The following is a 20,997-nucleotide window of genomic DNA, read 5'->3' as shown; positions in this document are numbered from 1 at the left end:
AGGGAATGGGACAAGCAGACTCTGCCCTGAGCTCGGAGCCCGACATGGGGACATGGGGATCGATCTGTGGACCCTGAGATCATGACCTGAGCTGAGATCAAAGAATTCGATGCTTCACCGACTGAGCCACCCAGGCACCCCTGCAGAGTCCCATTTTTCTAGCACAGGGTTTCTCTACCTCAAGGCTGCTGACATTTGGGCGGGGTCGTTCTTTGTTGCCGGGCCATCCTGTGCTTCGCGGGCTGTTGAGCTGCATTTCTGGCCTCTACTTACTAGATGCCAGGAGCACCAACCCATTGTGACAACCAAAAATGTCCCCAGGCGTGACCAAATATCCCCTGGGGGGCCAAAATCACTCTTGTTGAGAGCCACCGTAGGAGCAAGTAACAGTTGAGCGCGGCAGTCAGGAACAGTGTAGACAGGGATCCCAGGGGGCAGGGAATCCTCGTCTCCCCATCGCGAGCCCCTTCCCCTGTAGGCTACATTGAGCAGCTCAGAAGCCTTCTTCCTCTGATGCTCCGATAAGCCTCATTTTCTCTCCCAGAAATGTCCCTGCGTCTTCAGAGAGAGGGGTTTGTCTGCAAAGGCATGGGAGTTCTGATCTGGCTGCTGTCTCGGCTACCCCATACAAGGCTGCCTGACCTTGGACACTGCTGAGCCTCTCTGCGCCTCCGTTTCTTCCTCTTTAAAACGGGAGGAATCGCATTTCCCTTGAGCACTATGGAGATTACAGGAAAGAATCCTCGGAAACTATTGAGCTGCTTGGTTCAGGGCACAGAGTAAATGCCAAGTGTTCCTGTTATTTTTTAAAGGACTTTTACTTTTTTCAGCCTGTGGAGTGCCTCCTAGACTTGGGACATTTGGGGAGAGGGGACAGCAAATACCAGAATTGTGTTCCTGCCCTCGAAAAGCTTCCCAGCCAGGGAGGGAAACTGCCCAGCGCTATCATATTTCCGGAGAGAAGGGAGGACTGTGAAGTGGCAACAGACTCATTCTACAAGTGAGAAAAACAAGCTCAGAGAGGCTGAGTGATTTGCCTGAGGGCACACAGCTAGTTCCAGAGAGGGGCCTAACTGGAGTTAGAAATCGTAGGGTGGAAGCCCTTCCAGTGGGTCTTGCCTTTGGTGGTTTTCCAGATTTCAGGATCGAGGGGAGAATGGAGGGTCGCTTGGGGTTTGGAAACAAAAGTGACAAGCTCAGGGAAGATGGCCAGGTGTCTCCCAGCTCCACAAGGAGGAGACACTCTGAGCTACATGATTTAAGCAAGGGGTTTGGCTAGGCTGTCTTCCCCCACCCCAGTCCTCCTCCCAGCCAGGAACCCAGACTGATCCAAGCTGAGACCTTTCCTCCCGGGGAGGTCCCGGATGGGTCTGGACAGGTTCAGAGAATGGCCCAGAGGCGGGAGAAAGGAAACGGAGCCTTTGCCTTTCTAGGATTCGCAGAGCTGCTGTTTAACTTTGAGGAGGTGACTGGGTGCCGCCCTGCCTCTTACAAGTCTGAACTCCCAGAATGATTAACCGCTCAGTGCAGGGCCCCTGCCTCTGCCAGCGCCCCCCCCGCCCCGTGTGTTCCAACTTGCCACACTGGACAAGAATGATGAAATTTTTGTCCACTTGGCAAATATTTGCTGAGCACCCCTCTGTGTCAGGGACAGTTGGACAGTTCCCAACCTTGTCAAACCAGCTGCATGGGAATGTGTACTCACTCCTTGGATCGTTGCCACGAGGGTTCACGGCCCGAAGCCCCCACCCCTCACACAGTGGACTCAATCATGAATCAGTGTTCCGATTTGGTCGTGGTGCTTGGAACCAGTTCTGCACGAGGCCCCAGAAGGGCTGCCTTCCAGAACCTTCTGGGTGGGACCTCAGTCGTCTGAGAAATGGGAGCAAATTCTAGGGGTGATGTCTGGTAAGGTCAAGTTCAAAACATAAGGTGTCACGCCTACTGGAATAACCCAGCTATATAAGCACAATGGAGCTTTATTTCTGAATTTATGGGGGAATGAGTCATTCAGGAAGAGATGGAATTTTTAGGTTACCCAAGCTTTCTAATTTTAAGCACTGAAATTTTCAAGATCCTTACCTGTTGGGGGTGGAACATGGTATACGGAGGGCTCCTGACCAGCCAGTGGCTTTGTTTTACCATTGCACTGCAGTGATCCCTTCTGGGGCCGCCTGCCTCTAAGCTAAATGGCCCCAGCTGCTGTCACTCCCCAGGTCCTTACAAGTCTGGATTATTCTTGCTGCCCGACCTTCCTGTGACTGTCACGTTCTTCAGAGTCTCCGCCTGCTTCCAGGTGGGCCCGCGCCCTCTGGATAATGAATAAGCCCTGCCAGTGGCTTAACCCACTTTGTTGAACCAGTCACTCTCAAATCCGGGCCGGCAGCCGTTTGCCGGCCCCAGATCCCTACTGATTTCAGACCCTTGTGTCCGCTGCCTGCTGCGCCCCTAAAGCTGACCCTCTGTCCATGTTCCCCATCTCAGTATGCACGGCCACCACCAAGGAAGGGGTCACCTATGCCCAGACCTGGTAGTGAGTCTCCAGATCCTACTTCCTCACCCACAGTCAGTCGGCACCCAGGCCTTTGGAGCTCCACCCCTCTTCCCACTACCTTAGGCCTCTTGCCACCCCACACCCAAGATACAAAGACGCAGCCTGCCCCATCCAGGAACTCCAGCACGCGCTTTCAAGGCAGGCCCTGTACCAGGATCTGGGGGCACGGAGGCTAAAGACAGACCCCGAGAGGGGAAATTGGCTTAGTGGGGAGGACAGACAGACAGACCACGACAGGTATAGTGAGGAGTATCTGAGAGGCGGAACACAGAACAGGAGAGGGTAGAGTAGATGGTTCTGGGTCTGAGAAGCACCTTTGCATGGGGCCGACAGCCCCTTTATGAATTCCCTGGACCACACCTCCAGACTTCTTGTAGAGAAGTACTAGTGATCGGGGTTCAAAGCACACAGCCTGTGGAGGCACCCAGACCACCCTTCGGGGGCCTGATACTCACGTCCCGCCTCCGCCATCTTGACTTGGCCCTTGGCCTTCCTCACTGTGGGGTCTGCTCTGACAGCTCCCATCCGACAACAGAATGCCACTAAGAAATGTAGAAGAAACGATGGAATTGGGGGGGGAATCACAATTTGGCAATCATTATAGTAATAGGTATAGCAAGAATCGTCAAGGAAATTAAAATTAATGATGAGATAAAAGTGTTTGCTGGAAAGCAGGATATTAATATAGGCTCCATGTATCTCCCCATAAGATACTGATGAGTTCAAAGTGAAGACGGGAACTGTACCGATCAGTGACTTGACGGACGCCACCTTCACAAGTGGCCAGTTGACCTTACCAGCAACGGGATGAGCTGACGTGTCCCTTCTCAACGGAGGTGTAAGGACACAGCTCCACTTCTGGGGGTTTCTGCCCCAAATACACACAATGAGTATAATCATGAGGAAGTATCAGACAAACCCAGACTGAGGGCATTCTACAAAATAAACAGTCTATTCTCAAAAATTGGAGCCAAAAAAAGACCAAGGAACTGGTCCACATCAGAAGAGTAAAGACACAAGACAATGGAAGGCAATGCTTTCTGGATGGATCCTCAAGGACTTTCCCCCCTTTTTTGCTGTCAAGGACATTAGCAGGACAAGTGGAGATTTGAAGAAATCTGTAGATTAGTTCATGGTATCGTACCGATGCTCCTTTCCTGACGTTGGTAATTGCACCGTGATTATATAAAAGAATGTCCCGAGGTGTGGATCACACGGAAGAGTTCAAGAGCGAAAGGCCATGAACTCTGTGATTTGCTCTCAGAGAATGGAAGAGCCAATGTAGTAAAATGTGAGCATTTGGTGAATGTGAGCGGAGGCTCCACCAGGATTTTTGGAATTATTTTTGCAACTTTTCTCCAAGTTTGAAATTGCTTCAAAATAAAATGCTATTTTTTAAAAGCAGGCTCTTCTGATCCAGTTTCAGCCAGAGCTGCTAACTGCACCCACATTCTAAAACAAGGTGCAAGACCATCTCAAGCAGTTCTTTCAACCCAGGTGGTTAAGAACTAGTTTTAGAAACCTCAGGAGACGGCCCCTCCTGCCTACATCGGGGAGAGAGGCTGGCAGGAGCAGTTGGAAAGCAGAGGGGGGCTCTCTCTGTAGGGAGCTGTTGGGGTGTTCTACTTCTCCCGCCCCATGGGGGGAGGTGCACGGTGGGGGGGGGGCTCCCCTCCTGGAAAACTGAGTGAGCAGTGCTTCAGGGATCCCATCTGCAGAGCTTGGCCTGGGTGTCCTTGATTCCAGGGATGCTCAGGGGCTGGGTGGGACCCAAGCCTGGGAAAGCTTGCAGGAGGGATGCCGACCTGGCTGGCCAATCCGTGATGGAATCACATGTGCGGAGCCTTGGCTTCCTAGGGACCAGCCGAGGACCTGGGTGAGGAGTGGTGACTCGGAGCTGGGGCAGAAGGGGAGTGGGCGGTGGGACCCAATGGAGATGGTCCTTGAGTAGAATGTCCCAGGCAGCCAATCAGAGGAGGCCCTGCCCAGGAAGGATAGTACAGTGTGAGGCATTCCTAGCAATCCGGGCTCCAAAGAACCCTCAAAACAATCCTCCTGGGAAAAAACCTAGGCAATTTGAATCTTAGCTCTGGCCAGAGGCAAAAGCACACCAGAGGACATGGGCGCCAGGCAAGGAGAATCTTCCCTTTCTTTTCCCATCCCCGTTCCACACCAGCCACGGAGGAGCCGTGGAGAGGAGGGTGGAGGAGCAGGAGAATCTGGAGGTACACAGAACACCCCCAGGGGTGCCCCACTGTAAAATGGCAATTACCATCGTATATTCCGGTTGGGTTGGGATTAAAAGAGAGAATCCGCGAAAGTGCTTGGCGCGGAGCTGGGCCCATGGAAATGCTCAGAAATGTCCCTGGGGCAACAGGAGCAAGGGTCCGAGGGGCCCAGGGGGATGGGCAGTAGATGCCTGGTTCTGTGTGATTCCTGATTCGAGCTGTGGCAGGACATCAGCCGGAGCCAGAGGGGCGTTCGCAGGGCAGAGTGAGGTCCCTGCAGGAGGCAGATAAGACTGAGCCTGATTGCCAGGGCCTCAGTTCCCCGGAGCTGAGCTGAAAAGAGAACCAGCCCTAGCAGACGGACGGCGTGGGCTGGGTGGGCGGGGTGGGGGTAGGGGGGGCTCTCCACGAACCCGGGCGGGCTGGCGCGCCCCCTGCCGGCGAGGCCGAACCGCCCGCACCTCCCGCCGGCTCGGGATGCCCTGATTGAAGAGGGCAGGGTCACCGCCAGCTGGGGCAGCACTTTTCTGCCAACTGGAGAAAGGCGCCCCTTCCTCCAGACCTTCGACTGGCCTTTCGCGGGACGAATGGCGCCCCCTGGGGCCCACAGAAATTATGGGCCTGCTCTTCCAGGGGAAGGTCTGCGCCTCCTTAATTTCTGAAACTCTAAAGCCCAGAGCTGGGGGCAGGCTTGGTGAATGCTGACAATCAGAGGAAGTTCTAGGTGAAAGCATCGAGACATATTTGTTCTTTTATAAGTAGTCAAGTCCGCGGGCCAGTTATGCAGACTCTCCGAGCTCCATCTTTAAAATGGGCACACTAATACTGACCTAGGTTGGAATGATAACTTCCAGCACCAGCATGGCACATCGTAAATGGTCAGTTATAATAGCTAACATGCACTGCATGTAATAGCACTAAAAAGTATGAGTAACATTATGATGTAAGATGGCAAGTGGTGTAAAGTGGGGGCTGAAGAGGTTATGTAACTGGCCAGATGTCTCATAGCCCGAGAGCCATGGAGTCCATACCCTGGGCCACTGGCCTCTGAAAGCCTGTCTGAATATTTCTGGCTGCTCAGGACACACTCTTTCTGACTCAATATGCCTGTTTCTCGCCTCAGGTGACCCGAAAATGTGACTCAGAATCAACATCCCCCACTCCGAGATAGGAGACAGAACTGAGGGCCAAGGCAGCGACTGGATTGGACTGGATGTAAACACAACAGAATCGAGGCTAATCAGAATGTTCTGACATCTGAACGTGGGAAGAGGAGGACTGAACCCCAAATTCCAGCAGGGCCGAGTGACATCTTAGTCACAGAACTGACAGAAGATGTGAAGCAAGGCACTCAGATGTGGGGGAAGCTGCTAACATGAGAAGGTTCAAAACAGGCTGCGGCGATGAGCTCAGGTGAGGACTTGGGGATGTATTTTATGTTCCTTCGGCTCCATCGGGTGGCAGAGGGACTCCTAGGTCACTGTGGGTCCCAGGGGTTTAGCGTGAGGAAATGATAGCTGTTGTGCTCTGGAGTCTGGGTCCTTGGGGGTGGTCTTTCTCTCTGCCTGTCCGTCCAACCCCGGCATGGAGGAGTTGCTGAGGTTGGTTTATCCTTGGGCAATGGGAATGGACCTGAAGGTCCATGAAGGTGCCTTGCCCCAGGCCCCGATCTCGGGTCCAACCAGCAGTAGACAGGGAGGCAGGACTGGTTCCAACCAAGCCACTGTTCACTGAAGCTTTGCTCAGGCAGTGTTCTGAGTGCTCTTCCGCTGCCTTCCCGTCTTAGCCCAGGGAGTCCTCACAACTGCATGAGCTACGTACTATTATTATCCTCACTGAGGTGCAGAGAGGTTAGGTGACTTTGCCAAGGTCACCCAGCTGGCATCCTTGTCTGGGAGCCTGTGCCTCTGAATCAGCCCTCCTCCTGTCTCACTTGCTTTCAAAAGCCCAATTCAGAGCCCTATTAAGAAACACCTGAAAGTTGCTCTTCCCAGAAGGGGACAGCAGGGGGCAGTGTAACGAGGAAGCAATTGAAGTTTGGTTCTCCTCCCCGTAACCATCATCCTGAGAAACTGTCTCCGGGATGTTTGGTTTTGTCCTCTAAATGGGGAAGACAGGCGAAAAGAACCATGAAGAGTGCCAGTCCGTAATCAGAAACAGGATTACCTGGGATGCTATGTTTTGTCAAAGCCTCTCAAGCCCGCCTCCACAACCCGAAGTCCCCTCTAGAGCAGGGACCGCCACTGACATCTTTATCTCTGTGTTTCAGTGCCTGGCGCACAGCCAGTGCTCAACGGACATCACGGCACCGAATGGTGTTCGGGGCGGAGGGAAGGGGATCCTCCCCGTGACCGCGGTTCCTCATCTGTTCTTCAGGGTGAAGGACACCTGCACAAAGGGGCTACGGGACTCCGCGGGAGGCAGGAGAACGAGTGCTTATCGGCCCGGGCTTCAGAGTCCACGAGACCAGGCTTGGAGGCTGCCTCTGCACTCGGGAGCCATTCCCGGCACGATCTGCAAGGCCCACGGTCTTGGAGCCGCTGTCCTGTCTTCTGTACGATGGAAGTGGGAACAGATCACGTCCTGCTGAGTGACCCTGTGCAAGTGACACTGTGCCTCCAGTCCCGAGCCACCTGTGTAGGAGCAGGTGGGGTCAGGCCAGCCCTGGGTTCCAGCAGCTCCAAGGCACTGACCTTCAGTTTTCTCAACTTACTCCTCATGTGAACTTGTTTCGAACTGGCCCACACTTGGTCTCTGGAGTTTGGCTCTTTTTCCCCTTCCAGACTTTGCACTGTCTTCTCCCCCGACTCAATCCCCCCCTCCCTTCTCACCACCTCCCCGGACAGCCTTCCTAGGGTCCTAGCCCCTAGCCCTGGGATGTTTCATGTTCTCTTTTTTTGGGGGGGGGTTCTTCCTCCCTCCCGAGGCTCAGGACAACCCCACCTGTCCTCTCCAGTCCAAGTAGTTCTCCTGAGTATCACACCTGGAGAGACAACTGTCACTTCCCCCACGGGCACTGCAAACACAGGTTGTCCCCAAACTGACCTCCTCACCCCCCTGCTCACTCCCCAGATCTGCCTCTCCTCCTATTCTGCCTCTCCTGCTTCATAGAACCTTCTACTTCTGCCTCCTCCCTCCTTCCCACAGCCCGTTGAACCTGAGTCTTTACTTCCATTTCCTAAGTAGCCACCGAATCCACCCTCTTCTGTCTTGGCCCGTTGACACTGCCTTGGTTTGAGCTTCCCCCCGTCCTGACCCAGGTGGCCTCCTAACTGGTCTCTCAGTGCTTCAAGCCATCCTCCCTGCAGCCCCCGGAGTGGTCCAAGTGGCCAAGCTGACCATATCGCTCCCTGCCTACCACCTTTAAGTGGATATAGAAATATTTCTTGCTCTAGCTTTGTTTTAGCAGACAATGGTTGAGGGCTCACACTATGTTCCAGGAGTGCTGCTGAGCTTTCAAGGCCAGTCCGTGTCCCATTTCATTCATCCACCCGTCCACCTGTCCATCCATCCACCCAATATACTGAAAGCCAGGGCCTATGCCAGGTGTTTAACAGACATTATATAATGTAATCTTCACAACAATGCTCTGGGGGAGCAACTATTATAATTCCCATTTTGCAAAAGAAAAAACCTCGGAGAGGCTCAGAGAGGAAGTTGCCCAAGAACATATTGGTGAGTTCTCAGGAGCAACATTCTAGCAGCTGTGACCTATTCCCTGCCAAAGGGGAGGGCTTTGTGGCGAAGGCAGAGCCTTGGATGGTAACTGAACTTTTGGCACAAGGCCAGGCAGCCTAGTGTGGGGAACCCGGGGTGTTGGGGGGGCGGACCCGGGATCACTGAGGGGAACCTCAGACCCCTCCCCCTTAATCCAGGACCAGGACAGACACATCTAGGAGAGAAAGATAAGGAGGGCAGCTTTCCTCTCGGCCCCTGTCCCTACCTGGTCCCAGATGACATGAGGAGCTGCCCCTGTTCCTCCACCCTGCAGTACCCACAATGTCAGTGCCAACTCCAAGTTATCTGGCCTAGAAGGGGACCCACAGAATCAATCCCTCCTCCCCCTCCCGAATTACAGATGGAAAACTGAGATCTCGCCCAATACCTCAGCCTACAAAAGCCGGGATGAAAACCCAGTCCTCCAGACTTTGATCCAGCGCCCTGTTTGCCCTTCCTCCCTAGACATCTTTCCCAGGGAGCACCGGCAGCCCATGGGTTGGCCGGACCCACCTGGATTGCCGGCCTGCCACTCACCAGCTGTGTGAGTCAGGGAGCTCACTTCACATCTGCCTACTCGCCTGTGCAATATGGGTATGGTGATACCAACCTCACAGGGCTGCTGAGAGCTTCAGTGACTAATAGAGACATCTGGAATACAGTGGGTGGTCGGTCAACTTTCAGCCCAGCTATGTTGTCCTCAAAGAACCTCCGTTGGCCAGGAGCCCGGCCTGCTCCCCACCCCCACACACAAAGGGCAGTATGAGTGCATCTTGGAAAATAGATACAGGTGAATGCTGCGGAATCCTGGGAGCAGTAGTTTCTTAACGTTATCAGCTGTTTGATGACCCAGACCCGACAAAGAGAAAACAGTCATGTGAAGAACACACGGGAGGGAGGAGTGCGGGTTTGGAGTAGCACACTCTGTTGTCCCGGTGACCTCGAAGCTGACCTTCCCCAAACACCGTGACTCGGCCAAAGGGCTTCTTCTAGAGGCCGGGTCTGCGGGCCGCCCACGAAGCGCGGAGTGGGTCGGGCTGGGAGGGCGGCTCGCGGGCTCCGGAGACCCCGCCCCCCCACTCCGGCCGCCCCGCCTCCCCCCCTTCCGGGGGCGCGGACTACAGCTCCCGGCATGCCCGGCGCGCGGTACCTGCCCGCCCCCAGCCGCCGCGCCCGGAGGATGCAGACGCCGGGGCGAGCCGGGAGGATGGAGGCCGGGGAGGCAGCGCCGCCGGCGGGGATGGGCGGCCGCGCGGCGGGCGGCTGGGGCAAGTGGGTGCGGCTCAACGTGGGGGGCACGGTGTTCCTGACCACCCGGCAGACGCTGTGCCGGGAGCAGAAGTCCTTCCTCAGCCGCCTGTGCCAGGGGGAAGAGCTGCAGTCGGACCGGGTGAGACCTTCGCGGTGGGCGGCCGTCGGGCGGGGGGGTCCTCTGCCTGCCCGAATCGGGGCCGCCCTGGCCGGCAACCCGGCTGGTTTTATTTCCCAAGAGCCGGAGGCAGGAAGAACTGGCCGGAGGAAGTGGATGGGAGAGTGAGGGATGTGCCCATTGCCGTGGCAACGGGACAACGCCAGGCCGCGGCCATTTGGAGCCTTCTGAGCACTGCCCCGGGCTCCCGCTCCGGGAGGCTGGTGGATCGGGACTCTCCCTCTCCTTTAGGGCCTGCCCTCCTTCCCAAACGGGACTCCCGTACTGGGGAAGGGAGTTACTGAGGCTGCTTCCCCCGCCCTTTGGGGTGTGGGTGGCCTAGGAGTGCAGGGAGCTGGGTGGAGAAGTCCTGGGGTGCCTTCTGAGCTGGGCTTCATCAGGGAGGAGCCCTGGCCTCTCTGGCACCATTTCTGGGCTCCCATCCCGGCTCTGCTGCAAACTGCCTGCATGACCTTGGGTCAGACCCCTCCCTGCTCCAGGCTCAGCCTCCTGTCTGTAACCAGAGGAGGCTGGTCTGGAGGAGACCTCTAGGGCCCCCTCTCCCTCATTCCCTGACTCTCTGATGCTGTGACCTTGGGCAAGTCCCCTCACCCCTTGATGTCTCCGTTTTACCCCTGTAGAGTTGTATGGACTCCCACCCTGCCTCCCTGCAGGCCGTGCCTGTCCAATGAGATCGCAGCTCCTTTGGAAACTTGTAAACATCCAACATCCCCAGAATGACTGGGGATCTGATGGAGATAGTGTAGGGCAGGCTTCAGGGGAACAGTCTCTAAGAGGGACAATCACTGAACCCTACTCTGGGTCAGGTGCCCCTCAGAACTCATGCTTACAATGACCCCTCATTATGGGGGAGCGGAGCGAGGCTCAGAGAGGCCAAGTCACTGGCCCAGAGTCACACAGTGAGGAAAAGGCAGAGGCAGGATTTGAACCTAGGTGTTTCTGACCCCAAAGCCTTTCTGCTTCATCATGCCCCTTTGTTCCAGGGAAGAGCAGACTCTGGGTTCACTCCCTACCTCCAATCCATACTGGGCCTGAAGTAGGGCGGGGGGAGGGGGGAGCCTCACTCTCCTCTCACGGCCTGTGCCCTTCATCTCCATAGGATGAGACTGGGGCCTACCTCATTGACCGTGACCCCACCTACTTTGGGCCCATCCTGAACTTTCTTCGGCATGGCAAGCTGGTGCTGGACAAGGACATGGCTGAGGAGGGTGAGTTGGGCCAGGGGGCTGGCTGGGACCCTCATCCTAGCTCTGCCCTCTGAAGTCTGCCAGGGCCTTCCATGGAGGTCCAAAGCTATTTCTCCCAGTCAGGGCAGGGGGGACATTTAACTTCTTTCCTGTTGCCTGCCTCCTTATCCCCGACCAGGCTGAATCCCAAAGCCTCTGCCTGGACTGAGCCTCGGGGCTCTACCGAGCTGACCAGCCTGAGCTTTTGCTGAGTGCCAACAGAGAGGCAGAGGATAGAGGGAGCCTGTGAGGCCGGCAGCCTCTGTTGTGGGCAGGGATGCCCTTTCTCCTGACCTCCTGGGAAGCCAGGTGTGAATGGGTGGAGATGGGCTGAGAGGAGGAGGTCTGGCTCTCTCTCTGTGGGGGATCCGCTATCTCAGATGCCTGGTGAGGGCTGGCAGTCAGCAGGTGGGTGGAGCAGGGGACTCTTCCCCCAAATCCAGCGGCCTCTGTAGCACAGCTGGTTGTGGGAGGAGGTGGGGGAGGAGAGCCTGCTCCCCAGCAGGGGTTTGGTTCCTTTGGGGCCTGGGCCGGCTGGGCCCATAGATGCCCACTTCTGGCTCCAGCCCATGGTTGGAGAAGCCGTGCCAGAGAGAATATCCTCTTGGAAAAGCCTCAGCCAGGGGCAGGGACTACAGTCAGGGCCAAGTCAACTCTTCCTTGGGGCACAGGGCGTGGCTCTGGGTCAACCGACCCAGCCAGGCCAGCTTGGACATGTCACTTCTCCTTTCTGAGCCTCCACTTGTGTATATAAATTAGGGGCGGTGAGAGCATGTTTGGGGACAACAAGTGTCCTGAGTCCTGGTGCTTGTACCCTGTGGGTGTCTAGCACAGCCCATCCTTCCTCACTCGGAGCCCATGGTCTTCCTTCCTGACCCGCATGGGACCTGGTGATCTAGAGGCCAGGTAGCTCCCCAGCAGACTAGGGCTTCACTCTCAGAGCCCACTGTGGGCACCAGTCCCGCCGCTTTCAGGGCGCTCTGCAGGGAGCACAGATACCCGGGGCCCAGGAGCAGGACCCGCGGGGAGGGGAGGTGAACACTCCAGCTGTGTCCCAGCTGACATCTGTGTACAGGTTCTGGGATTCTCCCAGTTCTGCCATGCCCAGCACCTCAGACAGGGCCGGGGCCCTCACGGAAGGAGCCTTAGGACCTGGGAAGAGATTTACTAGCTGCGTGACACCAAGAAAGTCACTTATGCTTCTGTGCCTCCATGCCCCCATCTGTGAAATGGGGTGACAGTAGCACCCGGCACCAAGGACCCGTGATGCCACGTTAGCCGTGTGTCTGTCATCTGCAGGGCTCACAAGGGGTCCTCAGGCAGCAACATTTAGTGACCGCCTAGTCTGTGTCAGGTGCCATGTGAGCGCCTGGGACAGCAGGGTCGATCAGACATGGGCCGTGTCCTCAAGGAGCCCAGAGGCCGGTCAAGGAAAGGACTAGAGGGGGCCCCTGCCCTGTACGAACTCAGGGGAATCCAAAGGCGTGGGGCCACTCCCCTTCACTGGAAAGGTGACTCACTTAGTCTCCGAGACTCTCAGTTCCCTCAGCTGTGAAGGGACAATAATGCCTGCTTCCCCCTGTCCCTAGGGCTCATGATGAGCGCAGGAGGGGCTTTGCAAACTGTAGCGTGGGGGAGAGGCACGGGCACAGAGATTATGCATTTATAGTGGGCTCTGAAGTCAGAGGAGCTTGAATTTGGATCCCAGCTCTGCCACTTACTGGCTGCATTGCCTTGGACAGCTGCTTCTCTTTCCGGCCCTCAGTTTCCCCAATTGTTCAGCGGAGGCAACGAAGGTACCTGCTTCTGGTGCTAAGAATGAACTGCAGGAGGGGCGCCTGGGTGGCACAGCGGTTAAGCGTCTGCCTTCGGCTCAGGGTGTGATCCCAGCGTTGTGGGATCGAGCCCCACGTCGGGCTCCTCTGTTATGAGCCTGCTTCTTCCTCTCCCACTCCCCCTGCTTGTGTTCCCTCTCTCGCTGGCTGTCTCTCTCTCTGTCAAATAAGTAAAAATAAAATCTTTAAAAAAAAAAAAAAAAAAAAGAATGAACTGCAGGAGAGAACATAAAACGCTTAGCCCCAGGACCTGCACCGAGCACGTGCTTCATGAGGGGGAACATGTCATAGGGGGTCCGCCAAGGTCTTTCTCGTGGTGTGGCATTCTAGGCTCCAGTCCCAGCAAGCCTCTGCCTCTTGCCAGCCCCAGAGCAGCCCCCAGATGAGGGCACTGGCAGGTGTCCCTAGGTCACCAGGCCCAGCACAGCAGGGGTGTAGAGCTGGTTGGATGGCAGCATCTCCTTCCACGGAGAGTGTGGGATCCAGGGAAGGAAACGTTCCCTCCTGCTTGAGCCCTGAACTCAGAGATGCTCATCACTGCCCGTAACGGGCGTGGGAGTGGGTGTGGAGGCAGAGGGAACAAGGGGAGAAGAGGGCACGGGGACCATCGAGTGACCGTGGGCTGCCCGGTGTGTGCTAGGCGTCCTAGAGGAAGCCGAGTTCTACAACATCGGCCCGCTGATCCGCATCATCAAAGACAGAATGGAGGAGAAGGACTACCCCGTCACCCAGGTCAGGAGCGCCAGGGCAGCTGTGGCGGGAGAGGAGGCCGGGGGGTGGGGGGGGGGGGTAGGCGGGAGGAGGCTTGAGAGAGGTGGAGAGGCCAAGCTAGCCTGTAAAGGGAGGGTGTGGTCCAGCTCCCAGGCTGCCCAGCGAAAGCCCCAGACTGGGAGAAGCACACTGAGTTCTGTCCCCGACGTGGCTCTGTTCACTGTATGACCCTGGGCCCATCACGGCGCTCTCTGGACCTTGATTTCCCCTTGTGGAATATAGAGGTGCTGAGACATTCACTCTTCCCTTCCTCACAAGCAAAATGGGGTCCGTGTGGAGGTACAGGGGGCCGTGTGGGGGCAATGCAGGATGAGCGAATGACCCATTTCGTGGGATCAGGTAGGCCCCTGGTGGGCAGGGCACGAACCGCTGGAGTTCACATTTCTGAGCTTGGGCCCTGGGCCCAGTCTGGGAGGAGCTAGAGGGATTCTCTGGCCACCCTGGGGGCGACATGGGTGTGTGTGGGGGAGCAGGTGGTGAGGCACCCTCTCCCAGCCCCCGGAGATCAAAGCAGGGAGGTTCCATGTCGTCCTTGTGGCCCCCTTGTATCACCCATGTCCTGGCTCTGCCACACGTCAGCTAGGTGACCGTGGGCGAGTAAGACCCCCTCGGAGCCTCTGTGAAAATCCCATAACTCCTAGGGTGTGTGGAGGATTAAGTGATCCCGCAGGTCGAGTGCCTGGCACGTAGTAGGTACTCAGAACATGGCCGCCGCCTCCTCTCCTTCTCGGGGTATGTGGTGTGGGTGGGGAGAGAAGGAGCTGGGGGGCTGACAGGTGCGCCTGCCGCTCCCGCGGGTGTCCTCCACGTCGCCTCTCTGCCTGCAGGTCCCCCCCAAGCACGTGTACCGCGTGCTGCAGTGCCAGGAGGAGGAGCTTACACAGATGGTGTCCACCATGTCCGACGGCTGGCGCTTCGAGCAGGTGCGCGGGGGCCCTGGGGCCCCACCTGCCACCTCTGAGCTTCCGGGCAAGGCAGGCCCTTCCCTTCCGCAGCCCCAGGCTTGGGTTCCCTGCCACAGACCCCCAGCCGTCACATCGAGCAAGGTTTCGAAAAGGCCACACGGAGGCACAGGGGTTCTCACAGCCACCGGGGAGTGGTCTATACAGCAGGACGAGCAGGTCTCTTGCCCCCAAACAACAGCTCGGGGGCAAGGAGACGAGCGCCACATGAGTGAGTGGACTCCCACCTCGGGTCAGCACCTTCTGTGACGAGTGCACAGCTACAGGTCCCAGGGTCCCCGCAAGTGACAGGCCAAGTCACGGCCTCGCCACGTCCGGGAAGCCCAAGCAGTGGCTTCCCACGAGGATTCACAGGGACCGATCATCCCCCGGTTCGCGTGCAGTTTACGCATCAGGAGACACTTAACACAAGTGGTGTTGCCCTCGCCACGCAGCTCACAGCCCTCCTCTCAGTTTCCAGAAGAGCAGAGCCGGCAAGTTAACCCAAGGTCACATGGGCCCTTAGTGAAGGAAAAGGGTTTGGCTAGCCCTTTGCCTGCGTCCACGCACAGCTCCTTGCCTGTGGAGGTTGAAGGAGGGAGAAGGCTGGGGCTCCGCAGGACAGCCGGGCAGGATGGAGGAACAGGCCCTGTCTAGGAGCCAGAGGCCTGGACCCAACACTTAACATGCCACGTGACCTTGAGCAAGTCCTATCTCCTCACTGGGCCTCAGTTTCCTAATCTGTGATGTGGGCCAGTAGTGCTCGCTTCGCAGGACTGTCGTGAACATGGGAAGGGCCGTTGATAAAGTCCTTAGCCGAGGGTAGGGCTGCAGACACTGGAGGCAGCCAGCATCACGCAGACTCTCGGTCTGTAAGTCTACAAGACTCCAGAGAGGACTCAGGATCCCGGATTCGAATCCCTGTTCCACTCGTCCTGGTTGTGGGACTTCTGCAGGGTCATCACCTCCTCAAGCCCTGTCTGCCAGAGGGGCTGATGGTTTTCACGGCCTGTCGGCTGAGGGTCCCTGGGGGCTGAACGTCATGCACAGGGCCTTGTGCTTGTGGTTATGCCAGGGACCCCAGAACAAAAGTGGGGCTGCTCTTAGAGCCTACAGGAGCCTTTGGCAATCGCATGGGCTCTCAGAGGCCGGGCTGACGGCTCGCTGGCCTAAGGAATGGACAACCTGTTCTACCTCTGCTTCCAAGAATGAACAGAATATTCTCTGGGGCCCCATCATGCCAACCCTACCCTACGACTTGGTTCTGGGGCTGCTTCAGCCACATCTGGAACAGAGGGGGATGACCTGCCCATCATCGGCCTCCACCTGTTTTTAGAAAGTGGCCCCTAGTTCTGGGGCTGGGGTGCAGGGTGGGGAGCAGCGAAGATAAGGCAGCCTTCTTCCACGGAACAGGCCCAGCCAAGCCAGGGGGGTGGCTGGGCCTGGGAGCCGGCCAGACACCTAGGTGGGGGATGGGAAGAAGACTGACTTTCTGCGGAAACTCAGGGCTGGGCCTGAACAGCCAGATCGGGACGTAAGTTGGTATCTTGACCAGTGTGGATGTCAACGCCCCTTCCCTGCTGGCTGCCTTCCACCCAGCCCGTCATCTTTCTCCCCATGCTCTGCCCCCCAGCTGGTGAATATCGGCTCCTCCTACAACTACGGCAGCGAGGACCAGGCAGAGTTCCTGTGCGTGGTGTCCAAGGAGCTCTACAGCTCCCCACACGGGCTGAGCTCGGAGTCCAGCCGCAAAACCAAGGTGAGCCCCCAGCCTCAGCTTCCCTGCCCCACTCTTGCCTCCCTCCCCTCCACCTAGCCATCCCTGCTTCTTTCTCCCTCCTGCTGCACACACATCACCACCCGGTCACAGCCAATGCCATCCATCCCATACCACCCATGGTCCCATCTGCTCACGGCGGTTACCCAGGCCCAGGCGGGGGGAGAAGTGAAATGGGATCAGGACCGTTCCTAGGGCACAGCAGGAGGGGACCTAGATGCCGTTTGAAAGGGGCTCCTGAAACCAGGAGTTTGGGCATGGTGTGCTGTGTTCTGCATGACCTTGGACAAGCCCTGGCCCTCTCGGCCCCCCTGTCGTGTTCTCTGAAAGCTGAGGGTAGACCACGTCCTCTCTGTGGTACCGTCAAGCTGAGAACTTCTGGGATCCAAATGGCCAGTTTATTTCCCAGAGGCTGGTAAATGTCCCCAGCTGGTCTGGGCCAGGGCAGAGAAGCCGAATGTGTGAATCCTGCCCCTTTCCCGGGCCCCTTTCTCAGGTGCTCTGCAGGAAGGGGGTTCAGGAACCCCATGGGGCTCAGCCATGTGTTTCTGGCCCTGGCCTTTGGGACAGCAACAGCCGGCCGTGGGAAGGGGGCTGAGCAGAGGTCCTGCCACCCTGAACCCAGAGCCAGTCAGAGGCCTCGAGGGCCTTTGGGCGGGCCCATGGGGCAGGGCAGCAAGCCAGGCTGGGAAGAAGGGAGACCATTCCTCCCGGGGGCCTGTCTCCGTGCATTGGAGACTTATGAACCCTGGCTTCCTATCTGTCTGCCTCCCTGTCCTGTGACCTCCCCTGCCCACACTACCCCCATCAGGGCCAGTGGCTGGCACCGCCAAAGCCTCAGAGCCTGGGGTGTCGGAGCCTGTGGAGGGCATCCCAGATGTGCGTGGTGTCCGCCCTGGGCCTCCCCTGGCCTCCTTTCTACTCTGGGTCCTCCTAAAGTGGGGCCTTCCCAGCAGCCCCTCGAGGATACCCTGGCCCCACACCCATCCCGTTCCTCTCCCGCCCCTCACCCGGTCTCGCTCCGGATAACGGCAGCCAGGCTGATCGGCGAGGTCCGGGCAGGGGCCCGTTCTGGGCCCTTTCTCCAGTCCCTTCCCAGGCTCCCAGGGGACTGGACAAGACGCCCCAGCTTCTCCCTCCTCAAGGTCCCCCTCCGTCCGGCCCTGAGGTGGGGCCCGCGGGGCCAGCCGCCAGCCGGCCCGGCCCCTCGGTAGCTGTGCGCTCTTTCTTCCCTGGGTCCGCCGGCTGGTGCACAGAGCGCCGAGGAGCAGCTGGAGGAGGAGCGGCAGCAGGAGGAGGAGGTGATGGTGGAGGTGGAACGGGTGCAGGTGGAGGCAGATACCCAGGAGAAAGGTGCAGCCACCCCCCGAGGAGAATGATTGCTAATAAGAGCCGGAGCCTCCCGCCCACTGCCCGCTGGAGCCAGCTGCAGCCCCGGGGGCCGGGGCCTGCGGGGGGACGGGCCGCCAGGGCTAGCTCCGCCGCGCCGCCCGCCGCGGCCGCATAACCGTCCCTTCTCTCACTTTCTCTTTGCAGCCCTGTCATCTCAGGAGCCCGCTAACCTTTTCTCCCTCCCACCACCGCCTCCTCCTCCTCCGCTTCCCGCCGGAGGCCCTGCCTCATCTCCACCCACCTCTTCTTCCTCCTGGATCTCATCTGCACCCTGCCTCTTCCCTCTCTGCCCCTGCCCGGGTTTCCTCTCCGCCTGCTCGCCCCTCCCTCCCGGGGCCGCCCCGGGCCCGGCCCCCCGCGCCCTCCGCCCCGGCGCCCCGGCCCCGCCTCCCCGAGCGCCCCGCCTGCCGCCTCCCGCGCTCCCGCTGGCACCTCCCGCTCCCCGGCCCGGGCACTTGGGCCCCCGCCGCCTCTCCGCCGGGCCCCCCAGCCCCGCCGCGGCCGCCGGACGCCGCTGAGGCCGGGCAGCCCCGGGCCAGAGCCTCACCTGCTCGCCTCCTCCTCACCTCTCCTCCTTGCAGGTTCCCGTCCGCACCCCTCCGACCTGAGGCTGCGCTGGCAGTGAGGGCTCCTCCTCGGCCCCTCGCCCGCCCCCCAGAGCCGCCATCCCTGGTTTGTAGCTTGGCGGAGCTGGAGGGAGGGCGGAAGCCAGGAGGGGGCGCGGCTCCCGTTCCTGGACCCGAGCCCGGCGCTCCGCTGACTTTCTCCCCTCACCTGTTTTGGCCTTGGCTGTGAGGCGCTGAGAGGGGAGGAATGTCAGGGGGCCGGCCTCGTTCCCAGCCATCCGTCAGAACCAGAGCTCCAGAGCCGGGCTGGGAAGGAGGGAGGGGAAAGCCGGCATCACAGCCTCCCCTGCCATGGGATTCCCTGGCTCTTGGGGAGAGTGGGGGGGTGGGGAGGGTGGGGAAGGATGGCCGGCCTTGGATTCCCTTGGCCTACAAGGAATCAGCCAGAGCTGGCTAAGGATCGGGGTGTCACAGAAAAAGTCCTGGCCTGGTGCCCCCGAGCCCCTCCTCAATCTTATCTGCCTGCTGTGTGACCTTGGGCAAGTCGCTCTCTGGGCCATAGTTGCCTCTGAAATGGAGACAGACAGCTGCTGTCTGTGACCTTTTGCCTGAGACAGCAGGGACCTGGTCTTGACCCCCCTGGCCAGAGTCTTGGTGACTCTGGCCTCCGAGGCAGCCACCACCCAGCCCAGGATGGGGCATGGGGCTCCCGGATGGGCGAGCTGGGTCCCCTTCCTGCTCCCCCTCCTCGGCTCTGAATTCACCTTCTCTGGGCCTCAGCCCCCCACCCTCTTCTCAGAAGGGAGCCTGTGACTCACCTACCTCTTTCTCTCTCCCTCTCTTCCCTGCCCCTCCCTCCATTTCAATCTCCTCTCTGCCCTCCCCTGGCCTTGCCTCACCCCTCCTCACTGGCCCCACCCTCTCTTCCCCGTCCTGGTGTTCTGACCACCCTCCCACCCGTCCCCCTGCCCCTTCCCCCTCTTATTTTCTAGCTGTTACAAGCCAGAGGCACCCGGATGTGAGGCCCCAGATCACCTCCAGGGACTTGGGGTTCCGATCTGAAATCCTTTATTTTTGTACCGCGGGGTGGGCACCCGGCTCCAGGCGGAGGAAGCACTCTCCCCCCTGCCACTTCTGCCTACACCTGCGGGGCTGTGATTTCCCCCTGCCTCTGGGGGCCGGGCGGGGGCCCGCTGGGACCTCTCGAGGCCCGAGGTGGGCCCTGGGACCCCTGGGCAGAGCCGCCTGCCTGTGGCCAAAGTGTGGCGCTGTCCAGCTGTGTTTCCCACGCCCCCATAGTCCCTCCCCTGGGTCTCCCAGCTGCATGAATGGTACCCTCCCCCCTGACCCGGTCACATCTCCTCCCTGAGCCTTAGTCTCCTCGTCTGTGCAATGGGTTTGCTCTCCCCGCCGCCACCGCCTACCTCACAGGGTTGTTGTGAGGGTTACAAAGAGGAGCAAGGTCCCAGAACGCCCTCGGGGAGTGTACAAAGCACCCGACTGGAGCGTGGCCCTGCCTCCGCCCTTCCCTCAGAGGGGGAAGAACCTGCTCAGCCCCAGATGGAGAGTCAGGTATTGGAGGGGTGAAGGGTGGGGGGGGTTGGCCTTGTGGGAAGAAGACGGAGGGTGACCCAGCCTTCACCTTGGCTGCTCCCATCCCTGTCTGCCCTGCTGGGTCCAGGAGGGGCAGGCAGGGGCTCAGCAGGGGCATGGTGGCCATGAAGGAAGTAGGGAAAAGGGTAAGGGGGACACTCCTCTCTTCGCCCAGGGGAGAGTCTGGGGGTAGCAGGGGCTGAGCAAGAGGCCCCTCCTGCACTTATGATCCCCCGGGCTGTGTCCAACCCCACCATGTAATAAAACCTGCAGAAACAGCCGCTGGGCTGCCTTCCTCTCTTCCTCTGGGCCACTTTCGGGGACTAGCGAAACTCAAGGTGGGGTCAATGACTCACAGGTAATGGAGCTTTTTCTTAAAGCCCTGGGCCCTGCCCTGCGGTCACTGTCCTGTGTATTGGGGGAGGGAGGTCATGGCTCCATCCTCTGCCCAGTGGCCCACAATAAGGGCACCAACTCTGCCTTGCTGGGAGAACTTGGGCAGGTGCCTGCCCTCCCTGGGCCTCAGCTAACGCATCTGTGAAGTGAAGAGTTGGACCGGGGGACTTCCAAGCCCCTGGAGCCATGCAGGTCTCTTCCTGCCTCTGGACAGCCCTAGACCAACTGGGGATGTTCCCGGAATCAGGAGAGCAGGGCCCCCCACTTCCCAGCCTCACCCCACCATTCCCGTGGCCCTTTGCTCCAGCCTCTCCTGCATCACGATCCCACCCGGGGACACCCCTTCTGCTTCCTTTTGTGACTTTTCTTGGTCCCCTCCACCCCTCCCTAGCGCTACCAATCCTTCTGCCCTGAGTCCCAGGAAATAGAAACACCCGGGCTCCTGCTCCACCTTCTCTCCAAGCGCGCTGGACACTGGGCTTCAGCAGGACCTCCTCCCCGCCCACCTGGCCGGTCCCTTCACGTACCTTGTCCCGCTAAGTGTCTACCGTGCCCCCCTGCCCCAGCATCTT

General features: G+C 58.8%; 1 protein-coding gene across 1 annotated transcript; it reads left to right on the top strand.

Moving 5' to 3' along the window:
* The first annotated feature begins 9,660 nt into the window (after positions 1-9,660).
* Positions 9,661-19,632, top strand: KCTD17 (potassium channel tetramerization domain containing 17). Its single transcript, XM_045779930.2, is given in 10 exon segments — positions 9,661-9,889; positions 11,028-11,136; positions 13,630-13,721; positions 14,588-14,683; positions 16,335-16,460; positions 17,735-17,831; positions 18,452-18,466; positions 18,469-18,521; positions 18,523-18,542; positions 19,429-19,632. Coding segments are annotated over 10 exon segments (888 nt in total). The 5' UTR covers positions 9,661-9,679; the 3' UTR covers positions 19,499-19,632.
* The last annotated feature ends 1,365 nt before the right edge of the window (positions 19,633-20,997 follow it).

This window comes from Ursus americanus, chromosome 17, assembly GCF_024610735.1.
Source record: "Ursus americanus isolate L20-20 chromosome 17, mUrsAme1.1.p, whole genome shotgun sequence".
NCBI lineage: Eukaryota > Metazoa > Chordata > Mammalia > Carnivora > Ursidae > Ursus > Ursus americanus.
This window is presented reverse-complemented; position numbering and strand designations above follow the sequence as displayed.